General features: G+C 40.9%; 1 protein-coding gene across 4 annotated transcripts in view; it reads right to left on the reverse strand.

Annotated features, from left to right (window-relative positions):
- Nucleotides 1-20521, reverse strand: part of FANCM (FA complementation group M) — a 72288-nt gene that overhangs the window by 1615 nt on the left and 50152 nt on the right. For 2 of the 4 annotated variants that reach the window (XM_074583605.1, XM_074583604.1), the window contains 9 exons: nucleotides 10123-12109; nucleotides 8644-8723; nucleotides 8451-8519; nucleotides 7777-7914; nucleotides 5220-5376; nucleotides 4127-4233; nucleotides 3050-3616; nucleotides 1905-2289; nucleotides 39-330 (listed from right to left, as the gene is read on the reverse strand). In XM_074583605.1, the coding sequence (XP_074439706.1) occupies nucleotides 39-330; nucleotides 1905-2289; nucleotides 3050-3616; nucleotides 4127-4233; nucleotides 5220-5376; nucleotides 7777-7914; nucleotides 8451-8519; nucleotides 8644-8723; nucleotides 10123-12109 (3782 nt within the window). Of the gene's footprint in view, nucleotides 1-38; nucleotides 331-1904; nucleotides 2290-3049; nucleotides 3617-4126; nucleotides 4234-5219; nucleotides 5377-7776; nucleotides 7915-8450; nucleotides 8520-8643; nucleotides 8724-10122; nucleotides 12110-15854; nucleotides 16110-20521 lie in introns of those variants that run through there. The other 2 variants (XR_012586599.1, XM_074583606.1) reach the window with 2 other exon arrangements.

Here is a 20521-nt window from a genome sequence, read left to right on the forward strand (position 1 = left end):
GCGAAAGGAAAGTCAGGCCTCAAAGCACTTGCTGTTACCTGTTGACCATCTTCTTCACGGAGTCAAAGTGATGGCACATGTTGAGAGCTGCCAGATAGCTCAGATTAGGAATACTCAGGTAGAAGTTGAGCATTTCCCGTTTGTGACCCTCCAGCTCCGTTGGCACGCGAATGGCAGCATCTTTTCTTTGCTCCACCAAAGCCAGGTCTTTCAGCAAACCAGCAGTTTCCTCTTGGCAAGAGCTAAAAAGAATTCGGACCCCAGCCTGGACCAAGGCCGAGAGCACACCATCATAGTACTGCGTCCTCTGGAAAAAGCGTGTCGTTTCTCCTGCAGAGTGAGAATCTCAGTGAGATTTTACTTTAAGAAGTGCTAGATGACTGCAAAAAAATCTCATTAATTGTTTGCAAAGCCAAACTCCTCAAAGATCCCTGGCTTTGAGAACTCACAAACAAAAACAAGATGAGGGAAACCATCTCACGGAAAGGAGGCAGCAGGGGTCATGGGAGCAGGATTTACTTGGTTATTTGAGAGGTAGACTTTAGGAATTTACACTGAAAATGCAAATTAAACATCATTAGGAGAGAGGATTGGGAGGAACACATGGTTAAGTGATGAACAACAGGACAGATGATAGAAATGAGAAGAGGTTTTGTAAAGCTACAAAAGTAAGAATGCACTCAAACTCTGTGTCAAACAAGAAACAAGCAGCACTCTGGAAACAGCGTCATGAGAAAAACTGGACAAAACACTGAAAACAAATGTCACCTTCAGCAACGAGGTAAAAAGGCAGCTCAAACGCAATCCACTTATCTACAGCTCCCGCTGAGAAACATCATCTTTGGTGACCAATTCTATCATTGTTTCCATATCCAAACCATCAATAAATTAGATTTACGTCACAAAAACAAAGCTGCATCCACCACAATTTGATTTCAATAGTGAAGGTTTATATCCCAGAACATCTGTAATTTCATTGGAGCTGGGAGCTCCAGTTCCATTTGCTGTGAAGCAGGTGCAAGCAAGACCTCTCCATTATTTTCTAGGTGGCACTGAGAATAGACAGCATTAGTAAAGTCATTTGATTGCGTAATTTGGATCTTGGGATCAAAACAGATGGCTTGTCCAAACTATATAATATAAAGAAATAGTCCTGAATTTTCCACAAATGGTTAATCAGTTCAGGAGGTGACTTTGAGACTGCTCTGTTCTGTGCTTTGTGACACAAGGCAATAGCTCAAACATGGGTTTCCCAAAGTAGCTCTTTGTCGGAGCTCTCTTTTTGTCTTTTTCTAAAAACTGATTTAATGCAGCTAATTCTCTTTCGCTTGTCCCAGCAGCAGCCATTACCGGTTTGGTCTCTACACTCTGGAGGTGGACTCAGCAGGTGGGATGGTGTGCACAGGAGCTACCAGTCTCACTGGCGCTAACCCCTGAGAGGTTTCCCATAGTTTGACAGACACCACTCGTTACATCACTGCTAAAAAAAATACTTGAGTCCACTATTATTCTAGTGCTCAGCACAGATAAGGTTGTGCTTGTTCCTTTATTGTACTATTCTCACCTTGTTGAAATCTGTCTTGAAGTTGGGGGGTTTCTGCACATATTAATATGGTCAGTTATAAATGTTTGAGTTAATAATTACTGAAGCAGGGAAAAGCAAGTTAAGGAATGAATCCCTCTGGATCCAGTTGTATATTTCTGCCTATATTAAATGGCTCTCAAAAGCAAAACAAATTGTAATGCTCAGCTGATGACCTTATTAACGTAAGATTCCTACAGAGACTAGAATACAGGTTTTCAATCTACTTTCCATCCCATATTATACACAAAGCTGGTGTGGCCAGTGGAAGCCTTGAGCAGACCAGTGCGTCCCCATGCCACCCCCGCCTGGGAACACCTACCTGATTTAATCCTGTCCTTCTCCACAATCACACATATTCTCTCAAACATGCTCTGCAGGCGCTGGAGCCGCTGGGTGACTTTATTCCTGTTCACAGAGTTCAGCAATTCTGACAGAAATTTCCTTTCCACGGCCATGCGGTTGCTGACGATGTAATCGCTGCTGCTCAGCGAGCAAACCTGCACCTTCACCCCATGAACGGCCTTCAAGGCAGAAATCACCTCTGCACCAGAGGAGATCTCCCGGCTGTCAACCAGAATAACGAGTGGAGAGTTTTTCTCCAGAGGGTTGCGTGGAAACAGAGCTGTAGCTGGAGAGGGGTTTGTGGCAGCCGAATGAGGTGGAACTGAAGTGTTCCTGCAGGTGTTCTTCAAAGAACTTTCCACCTGTAAATGATGACAATCACATAGTATTTCTAAGAGATCAGAGAAGCATAAGACCAAAGAAAACCATGCCAATAAAAAAGATGATTTCCAAATACTGATGCTTAACAGATACACTTTGTTCCACTTTTATTTTTCCAAAAATCCAATTAATAAAGTCTTTAAAAAAAGGTATTTTTTTTGATTTGCAAAACACAAACACTTTCAGATTAACACTTTAATTCCCTATAAACAATCTCCCAAATTGGCTGATCTAATTATTTAGCACCTTGAACGACAAAAGCACGCAGCCTTCAGTAACAAGTTCAACAAAAACTGAATACTGTAAATGTTACAAGCCAGGCAGAAAAGCGTAAAAGATCAGGAATCCAACCTCGGACTATGAAGGGTTTTAATTTAGGAGAGTGAACAAATACTTTATAACTACAAATGCCAAATAATTAGTGGACACTCTCTACTATTTGAAATAGATCCATATTCCTCCATGGTTGTCAGACTCAAGACAGTATCTAATCCACAAGTTTTATTTATTGACTGCTAAGATACTCTCCAAGTGACCCTGCGAGTACAGAAGCTTCCTATATAGAAGAGAAGGGAGCCGATGTAAAGCAGTACCCGCAGACCCTGCTCCTTTGTCACCAGGAGCACCCTCATCCTTGCTGCGGTATCGCTGACGGCCCTCAAAACAAGAGGCTCCCACCACCTGGGCTTCTCTAGCAAAACATGAGACAAGGGGAAGGTCCTGTTTTGAATTAACACCAACCTCAGTGGGAGCCTGGAGACCCTCCTTCCCCGAATCAGAGCTAGCGACAGCTGGTGGAAAGCATGTGCTCCTGATTTGATAGTCTGTGTGAAAATCCAGCAGTTCAGATACTGAAGCTTTCAAGTCGAGAAGCATCTCACTCTTAGTCTCCACAGACTGACAAACACTGGTTTCCCCAGCAGTTTTTGTGTGCTGCGCAGAGGAGACTGAAGGCAATGACTTGGGTAACTCAGCATTTTCCTGTTCTGCCCTGGAACAGTCTGTTTTCATGGGCTTCTCATTGCTGACACTTGTTTCTTCCCCACTGGAATCACTGAGAACAATAATTCGTGATGGTTTCCTCTTTTGCATGGGGACAGAGTAGTTCTCTTCCACCCTGGCCTGGTTTAATTTTTTTCTGCGGCGAGTGAGGTATTGTTTTTTTCCACTAACAAAACTCTCATTATTTAGGAGATCAAAATTCACGCACATTTCCTCCTCACTAGATTCACTTTTTTTGCAAGTTTCCTCTTCCTCCTCTCCAACACAGAAACTGTCTTCTGCGTAAGTCTGGTCTTGCTCAGGAATCTGTCAGGGGAGAAACAAAACAAACCCAGTAAGTTTTGAAACACTGTAATGATCTTGCTCCTCCTCTCCATAAAGGCACTTGGCTTATCCAGTGCATCCTATGCCAGGTTACTGTGGGGCCCAGGAGCTCCTCACACCTCTCAGACCTCCCCTGCTGAACGTGCTTGGCAGTTCTGGAGCTACTTCCACGGCAGGCCTGACACTCTCCCAGCTGTGCCTGCAGCGAGCATACACGCAGATCTCGGTCAGGCCCCTGATGCGTCACCAGAAAGCTTTTAATGAGAATATTAATTGTATCACAGGAGAAGTGAGACTCGCTCACTAATACTGCTCAAACAGACGGGAATCTCCTTTGTGTGTCTCTGCACAGGGGGAAGGACTCTGAACCGCCACGCTTGCATACTCGGGACAAGCTGTGGTTTTGCCTGAAGACAGGCAGATTCCACACCTCGTACGGCAGGTGACACACAGTCAGAATTTCTCAAGGACAGCAGTCATTTTGTTTCATACCTGCGAGAAAATTTCCATGGTGTTGACTTCACGGTGAACCATTTTGTATCTATTGCCAAGAGCTGGACTACGCACAGATTTGAGGTAAACTCCTTTCATCTCACGGTCTAAATTAAAACAAGAGAAAAGAGAATACGGTATTAACAAGCATATAACTTTTAATTCATTATTGTTACATTGTGTTTTCCATATTAAGAAATTCCTTTATAGTCACACAAAACAAAAATTTGAAGTTCTCCAGACACCTCAGAAAATCCCAAAGCAAAGGAGTAGGTGTACCCAGCTTGCTGTCATGGAGGCTGCTATGTGGAAGGTTTTGTCTGTAGGCAGAGGTCCGGATACCCGCAGCAGGGAGAAGGGCAACGCTAACCACAGCAAACCCAAACCACTCAGTTTTCCGTGTTGCAAAAGTCTCTCCCAAAGCAGACGTAACTGATTTCAGAGGCTGGTGAGAATGGGGTGGTTTTATTGAAGCCCACACAGGATCTTACAGGGAAGAACTCACAATTTCAGTGGAGGAGAAAAATCCTCAACAATATCTGGGAATCTTAAATTGTAGTAAGACGATTGCCTCATGCACATATCCCAGGGAAAGACCAGGTTCATAAGCACAGGGGTAAATAAACCATCTCGGCCAAAAACCAGCACTACCTTCTCAGCTCTGTCAGCGTCAACACTGTAATTTTATCTTTAACATTCAAATTGTTATTTCATGTCATATTTTAAGTCTCTCTATAACAGAAGGATTCAGAAATTTCTAAGTGAAATAGAAAATTGCATTTCTGTTCAATCATAATGGTGTAAGAGGGGGAGGTTGACTCAGCGAGAGGCCATCTCCTGCCCCTGCAACCCTCAAAGAACTGGCTCCAGCCCGCCCAAAGCTATGGCATGGCAGAGGCTCCAGTGAGGAACTTACTACATAAAAAAACCATGCTAATTAAACCAGATAATGGATTTACCCCAGCTGAGGAGGTTACTGCTTCGCAGCTGACACTTGCTGACATACCAGCTGACCGAATGGCCATGCCTCTTGTACACCATTTGCTAAGCAACACCCCTTATCTTAAAACCACAAATAACTCCCCTCATTCACCGTTTAACACTTGTGTGATCTCCACATCATCATTCAGGAACTGAGCAAGGGAAGAGGTCAGCTCCTTCTCTGTGTCATCGCTCTCATCAGATGAAACACCATCTGCATCTTGCTGGGACAGCTCAGCTTCTTCATCTAAAAACTGCCTTGCTGCACGCTACAAGACAAAAAAATCCAAAAAAAATTGTAGTTAGAAGCTGGCCCCCAATTAACTAATGTTACCTAGGAGACCTCTGATCAAATCAGTTAATGAATTCAGAACATCAGCTGCTTACATGGTCACAGATATTAAGCTTCTGGCTTTGAAAAGAGAATCCCTTGCAGGGAAAGGTGATGTAAAGAAGACAAAGCTCAGTAAAACACACGACAGCGCACGATTCATTTTAGTTGCTTTCAAAAATGTGTTTCGATTTTGAAGAGCTGGATTACTCGGAACCCAAGCCGACTAGAGACTTCAGATACAGACTTCACTCTGGTTTGCCCTTTTCTGTTTAGGTCTTAGGATCGTTTTGTGAATTCATCAGGCAATGCAACTCGTTATTGAGAAAATGCTCATCTTTGGGGAAGATAAGGCACTTCACATGTGAACTGCAGTCCAGGAGACATAATACAGACCTTGGTTCTAAGTTCCATCAAAAACAGACAACGCCACATTCACAAGAATGTACATGGAAAAAAAATAAATTAATTCAGGAAGATGTTTTGTCAGAGATACTTTGTATTAAATACTTTGTATTTTTCTCTTATAATTTCAGCTATAAAGTACTAAAGTAAAACATGAAAAAAACAAAAAACATTGTGTCCCAATTAGTCCAAAAGAATGATTCGTTTGCCTTCAAAATACGTTGAATGAAAAGCACAAGGCTGTAAATTGTTGTTCAGTACATGGAAGACAAGGGCATCTTGTGCTAAAATAAGTGACATCTCCAATTTTCAAATTTTTCTGTCTTTTAATTACTTGCTTACACCAATCAGTAAGCCTGAATGACAGGCCTTATTAATAGTTCCTTTTCTAGAACAGTTTTGATTGTTTTGAAACACACTGGAGGTCACCTGTTTACAGGAAAGAACTCTCAATGCTATTGCCAATTAGTCTTAATCCTTCTTATTTGTGAAGGACTACGGAGAGGACAAACCCTGCAGTGTGAAAAGAACTGAGACACCAGAAACTAACAGTCAAGAGTCTGGTCACGCTTGGAAACAAGAAGTTACCAGGTTCTTCAATTATTTATTGAATTTTTGAACTCAGCCAATGGTCGCCTTGGACTTCTCACAATCTCCGTTAATGTAATTGCAGATCTCTGCTGCACTTACAACTCCATTGCCTGCACTTCTGGGAGAACACCCTAACTGGCGGTGGACTGATCAGAATGATTTTCATGTCTTGGATCTCCTGTGGATCTGGAGTTCTGGCATGTTCATCACTATGGATGTTTAGGTAAGATGATATGCGAAGGCAGAGTAGAATTTCATAAGCATACACGTTCTCTTTCCATGAACCTTTTGGTCTCACATTAAGAAAATGTTTAAATAAAATTGAAAGATTATTTTTCATCACTGATACTATAGGGGAGTCTCCATAATGAAGATTATCTTTAAAACATTAAAAATATCTAACATAATGTGCCCTGGAGCCCAAGCAGTAATTTCTGCTTAGCCAGCCATGCATATTTAAAAGCTTTTTCACTTACTATGAATATATAATTCTGGCCCTGCATCTTCTCCTGCATCCATTCCTGATGCTGTGACAGATTAAAGTGTAAAACACAAAGTTACGATTTAAGCTTTGGGGTCGAGGGATCATTGCTGTCTTAATATGTTCAAAGTCGAAACCATTGGAGTAGGTGGTAAATTCGTATGAACAAGTATCTACTAGCGTAAGTTCTGGATGAGAACCTGAGGTTCCTGAGTCCAACTAATCTTTGAGTGTCTTCTACTCATAATGTAAATTGTTATTTTGCTTCAGAACATTATGATGCAGGGCCCTGCAGATCCCTCTGAAAGTCAGGCAATGGATGTGAGATTATCCAGTGTTTCAAGATATGATCTCAAATGTTTGCGATAAACTTGTGTGAAATAGCTGTGAGCCTCAACCCTCCTAAACAATGTCTTGAAAACAAACAACTGCCCAACTGTGTGCCTGCCACAACACAGTTGTAGCATAAAGCTCCATTTTAGGCTCCAGAATGAGTGTCTCAATGACACAGTAAATTTTTTTCTTAAGTATGTGAAACCAGTGCTCAACATTAGTGGCATTTTCATGTTTTTTAAAAATTTCAATATAGACAAATTATAAAATACTTTCAGTTCATTGTTGCAGTTTGAACAGAAAGTAAAATCTCACAAAGTCTCTTTCTGTCTTTTTTTGGGGGTTTTCTTTTGCAACACGTTCTGCTCGTGTTCAAAGACGCATTCTTCAGAGCCAGGTTGGCAATGTTGCAAATGTGCACTTAGACACACACAACACAGCACGGCAGTTTTCTACACTGCAACTTCAGTGCCAGCTGCTCCAAATACGACCTTCAACATATTAAGAGAGACACATAACGTCACATACCTTGTACGTAAAATTGCTCTTCACCTTTTGCCGTTTGGTACTTCTCAGCTTGTTTGTGTTACGAGCTGCTGAGCTGCTACTTCTGGTCCTGCTTGAGTTCTTCTGAAAATCCATGCTGTCATCACTGGACACGTCTGACTGGAGGAACATTTCACAAACACTTCAATAAAGACTAAAGCAACCAATATTTTAATTACACAGTCATCCTTCAACATCCGGGGTTTTTAAGCAACACCTGATTTTTTGTGATTGATTTGCTATGGTAAAATAATGCAATAATGCTAATCATCTTATTAAATACAAAAGGAACAGAAAAAAAACATGTTATTTGGAAGAAAAATTAGGTAAAGTGTGACACGATTATTTTTTTTTCACTCAAAGCTTTGTGGTAGAAAGGTTATTTTACTGCCTTTCACAAAGGGAGAGGCTCAGCTCTCCTGCCTATAACAATATCTCACTGCCAAACAACAACTGCGCAGTCGTCTATGGAGACCTCGGGAAAGAACTGAAGGATGGAAAGCAATTACATTCTAATATGCCTTAGGTCAGAGGGCATAAAATATTTTTAATAAGAACACTTGCCTACTGACTGAAGAAAGAGTAAATGTTTAAATATATACTCCATGAATGAGTTTGCATTATTTTTCTTCTGTCTCACCAAAGCACTTACTAACCATGTTAAGGGGGTGTCGGCGTTTTCTGATGGCATGGATCGGCGATTCAAAATCACTATCGTTCATACCCTATGTAAACAAAAAGAAGTACAATTGCAAAGGGCATTTTTGTTTTGGTGTTTGACTTATCATTTTGCTTCTCATCTTTTTGGCGTTTTTTTTGTTGGGTTTTTTTCCTTTTTCTAAGACTCACATCAGGAGACTTCAAAACATTCTTTTTTTTCCTATTTTGTCTCTGGAAAACGATCTCTTCTTCACTCTCACTGCTGGTTCCTACAGCAAAAATAGTAAACAACATTCACAAGAAAATGCCTTGTTCACAATACAATATTGCTATAACAGAGCAATCAAAATCTGTCTCTCTTATAAAAGTACCTACAAAGGAGATTACTTATTGATCTATGTGGCAAATATTGTTCTCTTTAGCCTTGTTAATCAAAATAAATAATCTCCAGCTGAGATGTACAATAAATCCTGCTTCCCAGGAGAGCCTCTGAGTGGAAGTGATTACCCCGGCAGTACAGATCGAGAAAAAGGGAGGTAAGAAATGAAACCAAGAGAAGTCGTCCTTAAAAGTTGAGTAAGAGTTACACTTCTGGAAGCATTTTGTAATACATGTCCCTTTGGGTGCACTGAAACAAACACAGAACTCACTAAAACGTCCTCTCGCCAATTCTTTTTCAAACAACTCCAGCAGTTTTTGATTTTACAAAGGACTACCTTTATGAAATACAAGATCTTCCTTCACATCCTGTATGACAAAGGCCCAGTGCTGGCCGAGCCCCGGGACTGGGTGCAATGGGTGTGCTGCCCCACAGCAGGCTGGGCATTAACTGCCCCTGCGGCGCTGCCGGAACTTCCCTCTGTGTCTGTGAGGGTACAGCAGGAGATGGGGGGTGGAGAGTTGGTTCTGACTAAATCGCTCAAATGTTTGAATTTCTTTAAGGAAACACATAAAATTCCCCAACATTCCACTTCTAAAATAACATATTTAAATACCAATAACTATCATTTCAACAACACACGCTCCCCGGGGAGGTTTTCAAGACCCGAGCAGACAAAGCCCTTAACAACCTGATCCAGGTTCAGTGCTAACCCTGCAATTCTAAAACAACAATTTGGGGTTTTTTGTGGTTTTGGTTTTGTCTCTTCTGGTGTTTTGGTTTGTGGTTTGTTGTTTGGTTTTGGGTTGGGTTTTTTGTTGTTGTTGTTGTTTTGTTTTGTTTTTTAAATGTGGAGTTTCTATTCCTCAGGAACAATGACAGGAAAAGAAGGAAGACATGGATTCAGGGACTCTGCATGGATACAGATGCAGGTGATTACGGATCAGATGGTGAGAAGCTTAAGAAAGGGCTGTGAATGCAGTTCTGGTCACACAGTTATGTCTGGCACGGCTGCACTGTAAGCACTTGTGCAGAGGTATGAGAGGTTTAATTCTGAATATTTCCGCCAACACGTGTGCATGCATTTCAGCCTCAAATGGCTAAGCGCATATGCAGGGTTAAGATTCTGGAAAGTCTCATTGACCCAGCTTCTAATATTACAACCATTATTCCCTTTTCCTTTCATCCTTCCCACCTAAGTCATAAACCAAACTGAGGATCCAAAAGATACTGAATTCTATTTAAATAAACATGAAGATATTAAGTAACTGTACCACTGAAATCCCTACCTGCAGCAGGAGACACACGTAAACTACGAAGGGTGGTGTCTTCCAGGGTTTCGGTTCTTCCTAAAGGGGAATCAAGTGCATCCACAGCTGAATTCCCAAAGTTCTGCCTGCGTGGGCTTTTATTTACTTTATCTGCGAGAGGCACCTCTGGAATTTCCTCCCTGGGACTAGAGAAGACATTCATAGGAATTCTTTTGGCAGCTTGAATATTCATAACCTTTCTACTTGTTGGGGTCGGAAGTGCAGAAGCCAAAGCTTTAGGTGATGCGTTTCCTGTTCTTCTGGCTCCTGCCTCCAAGAAAGGCCCTGCAGCAGCAGCAGCCTCAGCCTCAGCCCCTTCTCTGGCACTCACGGTCCTGCTCTGGAACGGCAACGGTGTGGAAATGGCTCCTCTCTCAAGACTTCTGCAATCCCATTTTGGCGATGTTTCAAGTCTGGAGATATCATTTAGTAATTCTTTTTTATCGTCAGTGGATTTAACATCTGCATGAGTCCCCAAGGCATTGTTGAATTTTCTGGTATTATTTGTATTTTCTTCAAAGACTTCACTCTCACACTCTTCGATGGAAAATCCCAGATCAAAGGTAACAGAAAACAATTCTTGAGAACAGTCATAAAGATCATCATTATCCAGACCCTGCTCGGTCACACTAATATCTCCTGACTCTTCCAGGGTGGTAGTTTTACCGACTATTGGCCGCTCCTTGGGGGTTCTGTGGGTGTCCTTGCAACATACCTCCAAGGGAAGCCACGTGGGGTCGTGCTCCGGGGCTGGCCCAGCACCACTTCCACCACAACCTGACCTGACTAAGCGCTTGTTACTCATGGAAGAACTCACATTATTTGTGTCATCACGGTGTTCATCTTCAAACAAATGTATACTCTTCTCTTCAACAATCACATTTTTCTTGTTCGCTTTGAGATGTTCTTTATCTTTTTGAACAAAATACTTACTTGACGGGTTATTTGTCAGAGTGTGACTTATTGTTGGAGTTTTCTTTTGGATTTCAGTCAATTCTTCATTGTCAAACAGACTGTCAAAGCTGTCATTGAAGTGAAGTTCCTCTTTGGCTTTAACAGCAGCAGTCTCAGAAGATGTTGCAGTTTTTGAAAAGCAGGTACTTACAGAAGCCCACAATTCACTGTTGACTTTCAGTTCAGGATTTTCAGAGAGCAGCAGTGAACAGTTAGCTTCTGAGGGTGCAGGAAAGACTCTGTCCCACAGTTTCTCTGAATAACTACCAGAAATAACTTTTTGAAAAGGACATAGTGTTTCTTCATTTCTCATTATGTTTTCAAAATCATAAAGTTTATTCAAAGAGGGAGGAGATTGTGATAAAAGCCTTTTCACATGGGAAAACGCTTGCTTTAACCAAGAGGGCTCCTCAGATGGTCTCACAAGCACGAATGAATCCACGTATGATTCAGGAAGATAAAATAAGTCAGAGGATACAGGTGATTTCTCAACTGTGAAGCTACTATAACCCGAATCTGCGTGGTTTGTCTCCAGTGACCTACAAGCTTTATCTACAGTTTTGTACTCCTTTGTTGCTGCACTTTCATGAATTATAGTACTTTCACTGTTGTCACATAAGTCAATAAATTCATTTAAGTCAAATGTCACCGCTAGTTCCTCATCTTTTTGACTGCCCTGGTCAGTATTTTCATCCAGAGCAAGTCTTTTTGCTGAGCAAGAAGCTGAGGTGTTACTATCTGTGGGCAACGCAGATTCTAAATTTAGTGCAGAAGTTCTTGTAGGACTCTTTGGTTTTGTTACTTTAAATGTGGTAAAGAATTCACTCCTGCTATCATTCGTATCCGTTAAAAACGGTTTTACTTTTGATCTGTGCGCCATGTCTTTTGTCGATGAGCGTGCTTTCTGATCAAATGTGTAGCTGGTCATGGAAAGATGCCTTTTATTCCTTTGAACATTAACATCTTCAAGATGTAAGTGAGGCTGAATCTCCAGTTCATAGCTGCAATCTCCCTGGTGACAAACACAGTGCAACATTTACTGTAAATACATACAGGCTTACAAGGAGTTGTCATAAGGATATTTAAAACAAGTGACAAAGGTTTTTATACTCCTAAAGGTTATTAGAAAGGAGGAAAAAAAAAAAAAAGGAAACTGCTTTGCATTTAAGGTCACAACTTTCAAACAAAACGTTTACTGGCAGCAACTGCAAATCCATGCTTGGGTAGTCAAACCATCAAACCTGAATGTTTTAGAAAGACCAAAAGATACCATGCGTAAATAAAGACGGCATTTACCAGTGCAGCAAGGCAAAAATTCTGCACTGTCGTGCAGTTAAGATGCAGTTCTCAGAACATTAAGAGCAAGCAACGTCACTGAGCTAATACAATGTGCAAGGTCCTATGTCCTTGGATGGGCTACTGCTTGCAGGCTGTAGCTGTGGAGGACCAGCAAATTGCCAAAGGTGCTGTGAGCAAAAGAAACCCTTATTCAAGCACAAGTGAGCCTAGAGTTCTCTGTTCTCTTTGTACTGTCACTGTAATTTGGCTATTGCCATTGATGGCACATTAAGAACTTCTCACTTACATACTCTGAACTTTTTTTTTTTTTCACAGATGGTTATTAATCATCCGTTCAAAAGACACTGACCTAGGCAACCAACTCTTTTACAAATACACTTGAAAAAAGCACGATAGACGTTGCCATTGCCCCCAGAGAGGTATCCATACAAGGACTGCCTGGACTGAAAAGCTACTTATTTATTGTCTTTCTCACTCTCTCTTTTAAATTAAGATTTCAAAATTAATGCATGCAATCTCCAAAAGGAAGAGTAGGGGTCAAATGAGGCTCTGAAAGCAATGCCTTGAAATACTCCTTCAAAGTTCAAACCTGTTTCACTAATGAAAAATAAAAATGAAGATGTAAGATCTAAACAGATGGTACAATTACTTTTTAGCAGCTCAGTGAGATGAATCCCTAGACTCATTAATCCCTGAAATTAAACAAGGTATCTTTATAGAATAGTGTGTGATAAAGCTGACTTCTACAATAAGAGGTTACCTGCTTCCTATACGAGTAACATTCTCCAAAAGTCTTACCATCTATAAATAGGAAAAAAATGAGGTCCTTATCATCATAACTTCCTGAACCCTCCTCACTGTCCCACGAGAATATTATTAGAGCAGTTCTACTTCAGCTTGTGCTAGCCATGCTGATAATCACTCTCCAAACTCCATATCTGTATCTCCCAGTAGCGTACAGTAACCTCCCATCCTGCTCTAGTTCTTCACAAGCCAGACCTGTCACTGCCCATCATAGGTACCCAGCCAACGTGCAGACTCTTCTCCTGTGGGCATAACCCCTTGTCTTCATTCAGAGAGAATAGGACTTATCATTTCTTCAACACTTGGCCTCTCTGTAATTGAGTTCCTAAGAAAGTTTCCAGAGCTGTTCTAACCAGTGACACCGTGACACCAACATCTTGATAAAACTGGGACCCCTGGGACATCTCTTCCAAAAGAGACTGCGAAGAAATTAAACAGCTGGGGTTTCCACAGATTATAGACCTGGAGCTGCTGTTAAACAACCTTTTACTGCTACACTCCTTACAGCAGCCAGAGGAGTCAATCATGGAAAACAAGGTTTGAAAAATACTCTGGAAAGTCATTTTATCCAATTACACAAAGCAGAAACAGCCATACCTAAAATTGCTGCTGCCTAGCTTGCCCAAATATATTCCTGAGCACAGGATTCGAAGCTGTCTTCCATGCATTTGAAGGCTGATCACATCCTAACACAGTTTTGCATCCTCTCTGGTTGCAGTGGATGAAGCATATTATCCAGTATTAACAGCATCTTTTCTCTCTCAATAATAATGAAGTTAATATTTAGATTTTATCACTAACTTCATGTACATGCCACAGAAAGGATCGTATGCAGAATAAGTAAGGCAGGATGTGTGTACAGGCTGCTTTGGGGACAGGGTACGGCTGGTTTCAAACCCTGTTGCCAGCACTGACACCCGTGTGTCAGCGACAATGTACGCGACTGTGTGTGCCCAGCGCAGCAGGAGAACGCCCAGGGAGGGAGTTCAGTTGCTAGAGATTCATCTCTAAAGGGCTGTGAAACCCCTACTCCATTTGTCACTACAGAAGATGTTGCTCAGCTGCTACACACTTACTGCCTATCCTTAGGCTACCCATTTATAAACATACCCAAAAAACCTAAGAGTTATGATTTTTTAAGAAGAGACCTCCAAGGAGATCCCCAGACTATACAGGCTGACTTATAAGAAGTCTTAATACCAAAATAGTGAAGAAAACAATTACTATGAAAGGGTTAAAGGATTATTGTGATACATGTGTGTTCTAAATAATTAGTTTCCCTCAAGCTCAGTCAAAACACAGAATCAAGATATGGAAGTCTTTGTATGAAATCAGAGGAGAAACAAACAACAACCAACATAACCTGGTCCAATTAACTTCACAAATATCATCTGAGGAGATTACACATTTGGTTTACAAGATAACAGTGTTGATAATGATATGTTTAGATTTATGTAAGTAATGACTGAATGTTGCATAATATTTCAATTAAAGTATTCAAGCATTATAAGAACACAACTTATATTAAATGGATTAAAGATTGATTAGCTGCCAAACCACTAAGCCTTATTGAAACAGAAGTAGGTGATGCTCTTCCCACCCAATACACTCCTAAGAGGCACAGCGCAGATCATTCTTGGCCCTATATTATTCTGCATTTTTTTAAGTAACCCAAAGTAAAGCAAAACTATGCAAACCTGCAGGAAAAGATGAGGGTTGTGAATAGGTAAAAGGATAATTCAAATCACAACTAGACCAGAGGCAGAGCACATAAGAGCAAATCACTTATGTTTTCATATGGCCAAACATGAAGTTGTATGTTTAGGACAGTAAGAGGTAACAGAACTGTACGATGTCATCCAAAGCACCTAAAGAAACTCAAGAACGAAGTTCCTGAATTGGTAATAGTGGCATGTAACCTCTTGCTTACATACCTCAGGAACCAGGAGGTGGCAAATATGATGCCATTTTTTAATTGTCAAGGTGGAAGCTAATAGGTTGCTAACCTTATCTCCATACTGAATGTATCATTATAAGCTATAACAGATAATGTAATTATCGGATGAGTCTTCTTCAGAAGTTTCAATCTTGCTTTTGAAACTAAAAAATCAGATGTAAAAAACCCATTAGATTTCTTTAAAGAGACCAACATGCAAAAACATTGAGAAGCTCTCATGCATATCATCTTCCCATCTTTCTGAAAGGCTTTCAAAAAGTCCCTGCCAAAATCCTTAAAGACACTGCATAGGATGGTTTAGGTTCGAAGGGTCCTTCTCCTCAGGGCTGCTCTCCACCCAGCTTGGATTCATGCATGAGATTGCCCTGACTCATATGCAGGACCCTGCACCTGGCCTTGTTGAACTTCAGAGGTTCACATAGGCCCACCTCTCAAGCCTGCTAAAGACAGCATCCCTTCCCTCCAGCGTGTCAACCGCACCACACAGCTTGGTGTCATCGGCAAACTTGCTGAGGGTGCACTCGACCCCACTGTTCACATCGCCCACAAAGAAGTTAAACAGCACCAGTCCCAGTACTGACCCCTGAGGAATGCCACTCATCACGGGTTGCCACTTGGACATAGAGCCATTGACCACAACCATTTGAGTGCAACCGTCTAGCCAGTCCCTTACCCACTGAGTGATCCATCCATCAAATCCATATCTCTCCAATTTAGAAACAAAGATCTTGTGTGGCAGGGTGTCAAATGCTTTGCACAAGTTCAGGTAGATGACGTTAGTTGCTCTTCCCTTATCCTTAACTTGAACTTATCCTTAACTTAAACAGAGAGTGCAAAACAGGGAAATTTCTTGCATGGAGAAGCAATTGGGTACAACACAGAAACAGGAGGAGTGAGGAGCTGTTACAGCAAAGAACTTCATTAGGCCACCGTATATATCCATGATTATGTTCTAATTTGGGAAAAGAAAAAAAAAAAAAGAAAAAAGCAAAGTCTAGCAAAACTGCCATGTGCCAGGACAACAGTCCAGAGACAAATTTAGCATCTAGGACAAACTGGAGTAACCTAATTTCAGGCTTACATGGAGTTATATAACTGCTCCAGTTCAACTTGGTCACTCAAAATACTTTCTCCCAAACAAAATACTTTCTCCCAGTGAGCCTAGTTAATTCTGATGGAATGAAAGGACAGAATTGTAATTATCACATTTTAGCCTGAATGTGTACAATTCGTAGAATCTTAAATTACCTGATCAGCTCTTCTATAGCCTAGTAAGCTCCAGTGTGTACCAGCTACTCAGTAAATAGGTCATGCAGGAGTAAAAAACCAGGCATCTCTCTTATATTATTGTACTCAATTAATGACCTTGCTTACAACTACTGATTCAGTTTAAAAAGCAATAGGTTTTTTAATATAGAAAATAGAAAGAAAAAAGTAAACTTAAGATATTAAAATTTTCATTACTAATAAATATATGCATATTTGCATATGCATATGTATATGCACACATATGCATATGTGTGTATATACACACATACACTGTTTAATTCACACACTTAATTTAAGGCATCTAATATCAAAATTAATATTAACCTCTCTCTCCTCATAAGCTGCTTTGGATGTTCATTTTCTAACGAGATTCAGATGTCTGCCAAAACCCTGGTGATTTTGCCATTTAAAAATTAAAAGATACATCTGCAAACAGATACAATATAGATTGTAACAATTATAACTTCTTTAATTGAAAGTTTGATTGAAATGTAGGGAAAAGCAGCATGAACAATCAGCATTTAAGTGTTTTCTGACACAAACCAGAACCTATCTTCAGAACTGGTTTTTTGTTAGATCTAGGGAAGAAAGGCTTTGGGATTTTCAGTTTCACACTGAGTGTTAAAGCCCATGGAGCCGACGCTGCCAATACAGTTAGTCACATGGGTATATTTTCTGGTTAACTTCTGTGTTAGCATGAATATTAACAAAAATTACAGCAGTAAGGCTGGTGGTTTTCACACAGTATTTTGAGTAGGTAGAGTAGGTATCAAAGCAGTATATTCCAATCTATTCAAATGAGAAGTGGTTACAATTGTCTCCTTGTAGGTGATCAGTTGATCCCTTAAATACTGAAGGAAAAACCCTTGTGTTTGCCCTCACACAGGATCCTCAACACGTGGAAGAGCCCCTTTCGCATATTCTGGAAACAAAACACTGTGCCTCAAATGCTCTCAGCCATGTCCATTCTCCCCCTAGTCCCCACAAACACTTTTTTAAAGTTTACAAATACCTCCTAGGCTATAATTATTGTTTTTAATATATGGGACATGTTAGCACACACTCACTGAGGAAGCCAAACTGCCCTTCAGTTGCAATGGGAGGCTTCTGGAGGACAGAGAAATGGAAGTGTGCAGTCTTCCTCCAGCTCCTCCAGAGAGAGCGTCTGCCTTTCAAGAGTCCCGCTCACCTGCCCAACAAACTGGGCAGTAGGCAGTAAAATGCTATGTTCTACTGAAATGGTTTACCATAAAAGTATGTATTATATAGCACTTATTAGTGCCCAGTAATGAGACTGAAGCACAAGACTGCAAGAGGACAAACAGCCACAGCTGTCAGACAAAGGCTGCTTTAACCCAGTGTGTTGTATGTGACCAAGAACCGAGAAAGTGTAGAAATAAAGAAATTACAGAATGCTCCTTCCCCAAAACGCGTCCATCTGCCCACACGGGTTACTTGATGTGAGCTTACACTGGCTAAAAATTATGTCTACATCCCCCTGAACGGCAGTAGATGAACTTTCACTGTATACAAGGTCAGGGCATATGACATATTTTTACCATAACCGAATATTTTCTGCTTCATTTTATGCTACTTTTCCTACTGATTTCTGAAATTCCTGTCCCTTTTCTGAGCAACAGTGATCATTAAACTAATGTTTACCCAGAAGTATCCAAAACAACTCTTTCCTGGCTAAGGCAGCTTTCTCCTTCACTCAATTTCAAACTTACTGGTACAGAATTTAACTCTCCAGCTTTTTAGAACTTGCTCACATGGTAATTCTTTTTGAAATTTATTACCATCTTTTACTTTTATCACCAAAAATAATATTTTACTGCTGTAAAAGTTATCCCTTTTCTAGATCATTTAGCAAACAGGTTAAACAATTCTGCTGCTTAGCTGCTAACCTCCCTGCCATCTGAGTACAGGCCATTATTTATACCTTTCGGGAACTGGTTAATGAACAGAATAATCAATCCCTCCTTTTCCGTGTTCTGTGATTGCTTAGTTTCCAGAAGAGACTCTAGGGGAAGGAACACCAACAAAAACTTTGTTTGGAAGTTCAAGTATATTCCATCAGATGGCCCTTAAAAATATATTTAGTTGATTCACTAAAGAAGCCTAAGGGACACAGAAACCACAATTCCCCCCTACAAATTTCTCTTACTAACAATATCAGGTCATAGATGTATCTACCACTTCTATTGCTGTTTTGCTGTCGGGCAGCTTGCCTGCAATGAATCACGAACTCTCCCATGCAGCCACCCAACACCCTTTTCAAAACCCCAGGCAGCGCCTGACACCTCCTGCTCCTGCGACACCAGGCTGAGCCAAGTGCTGGGAATCCTTGAAGGGTTACCATCTGCTCCTGCTTAGAGCAACCGGCTACTTCTCATTTATCTGCTTCTACTTATTTTGCTGATACTCTAATTTGAGAGAGCATCTGTCTATACAGCAAACACAGCTACACAAAAAAAACACTCAAAAGATCCCTAAAAAGGAAGATTCATTAGCAAAATACAGGGTATATACCCTAGCGATTCTGGGAACAGGTATCATTAGGTATCATTAAAGAGGCTACAGAGGCAAGAGTGAATGTTCAAGAACATCTGAAGTGTCAGAAAATAAATTAATCTCTGGTTTAGTGACTGTGTATTTTATAAAACTCTCGGGACAGAAGTGACAGGTAGTTAGTATTAGAGGTGTCTGACCTGGCAACCACAGATGGTTCTGTTATCTGGCATCACAGAGAGGTTAATGCGGACATTTACTGTTTGACTTCCTTAGCCTGGGGCGTCCCGTGCTAAGAATTGTGGAAATCTACAGGGGAGAGGGGAAACCCACCACACTACAGAGAGATACACAGCAATGACCTGGATACCTGTGTGTCATTTCCATGAAAATATGGATAGCGAAACACTCCTGAACCCCACTGACCATGGTCGTTTCTTAAGCACTGCATTTCCATGCCAATATTAAAAATACAAGCAGCAACAGGTATATCCAAGCGGATAGCAGGACCGTTGCATCTAGAAGTAGTTTTTCAACTACAGCAGCAGTTCATTGTTCTAAATAAATGATTATATTCCACCAAACTTTGTCACCGGTGCATTATTATAATATTAAAAACAATGTTAAAATATTATCCCGTCTCAAAACATAAATAGTATCTTCAAGGAGCTTTGGTGTATAGTAGCTCCTACATGAGTCCCAAGACTGCGAATGGATTGCCAGTTCATACTTGGCACACTGACTGTCAAAGAGCTTTGCCAAATCAGTCTCCTGTAAGAGCTTAAGGAACAACCAACTGATTATTCACAGACACAAATAACATAAATATTTTGACAGTTTGTGAAATACAGCATACAACTATTTTAAATTCAGAAACCTAAATGCAAAATTTAGATGTGTGTGTACATACACACACATCCCTAAACAAATAAAATAACAATGGAACAAACCCAACAAAAGCCAACAGTAGCCAGAATAGGTACGTGCTGTACAATTCTACTGCCAGCAGGGCGGGAGCTCAGGAGCACATCCATTAGTAATAAACACCCCAGAAGGCAGGCAGCGACATACCATACCACAGAGCGCGCATCAAGTGTCTCTTGGCTGTAGATTTAAGTTGGCAACCCTATATCCCATACCTGATATTCTATTTGGTTTCCACAAGATGTTATATTACGGCATGTTTTGCAGAAAACTGAGATCATTTAACTTCGGTGGGAAGACTATTTTTGGCTGGTCTGCCTGAACCCGAGGCACAAGGGCTGTGGAAGGCTTTCACGCAGCGCTGCAGAGGAACACCGAGTCACCCCTAAACAGGGCAGAAACGCTAGCTCAAATTAACACGGCTAAGCCCTTCCAGGTGCCACACAATCTGCTCAATCCCTTGGCCCATGCACATGGCTGACACCCCAGAATCCTTTGCCTAATCACTCTTACTTCTCCATTCTCACTGCCACAGGATCATTAAAAACAGAAAGCACCTGCAATTAAAGGTCTGAACAATCTTAACCGGGTCTCAATTAGCGTTCAGGCTCAAATCATTTGGCAACAAGATCAGAAGAATCAATATGGCACAAAGAAACT

Source organism: Larus michahellis, chromosome 4, assembly GCF_964199755.1.
Source record: "Larus michahellis chromosome 4, bLarMic1.1, whole genome shotgun sequence".
NCBI classification, from domain to species: Eukaryota; Metazoa; Chordata; class Aves; order Charadriiformes; family Laridae; genus Larus; species Larus michahellis.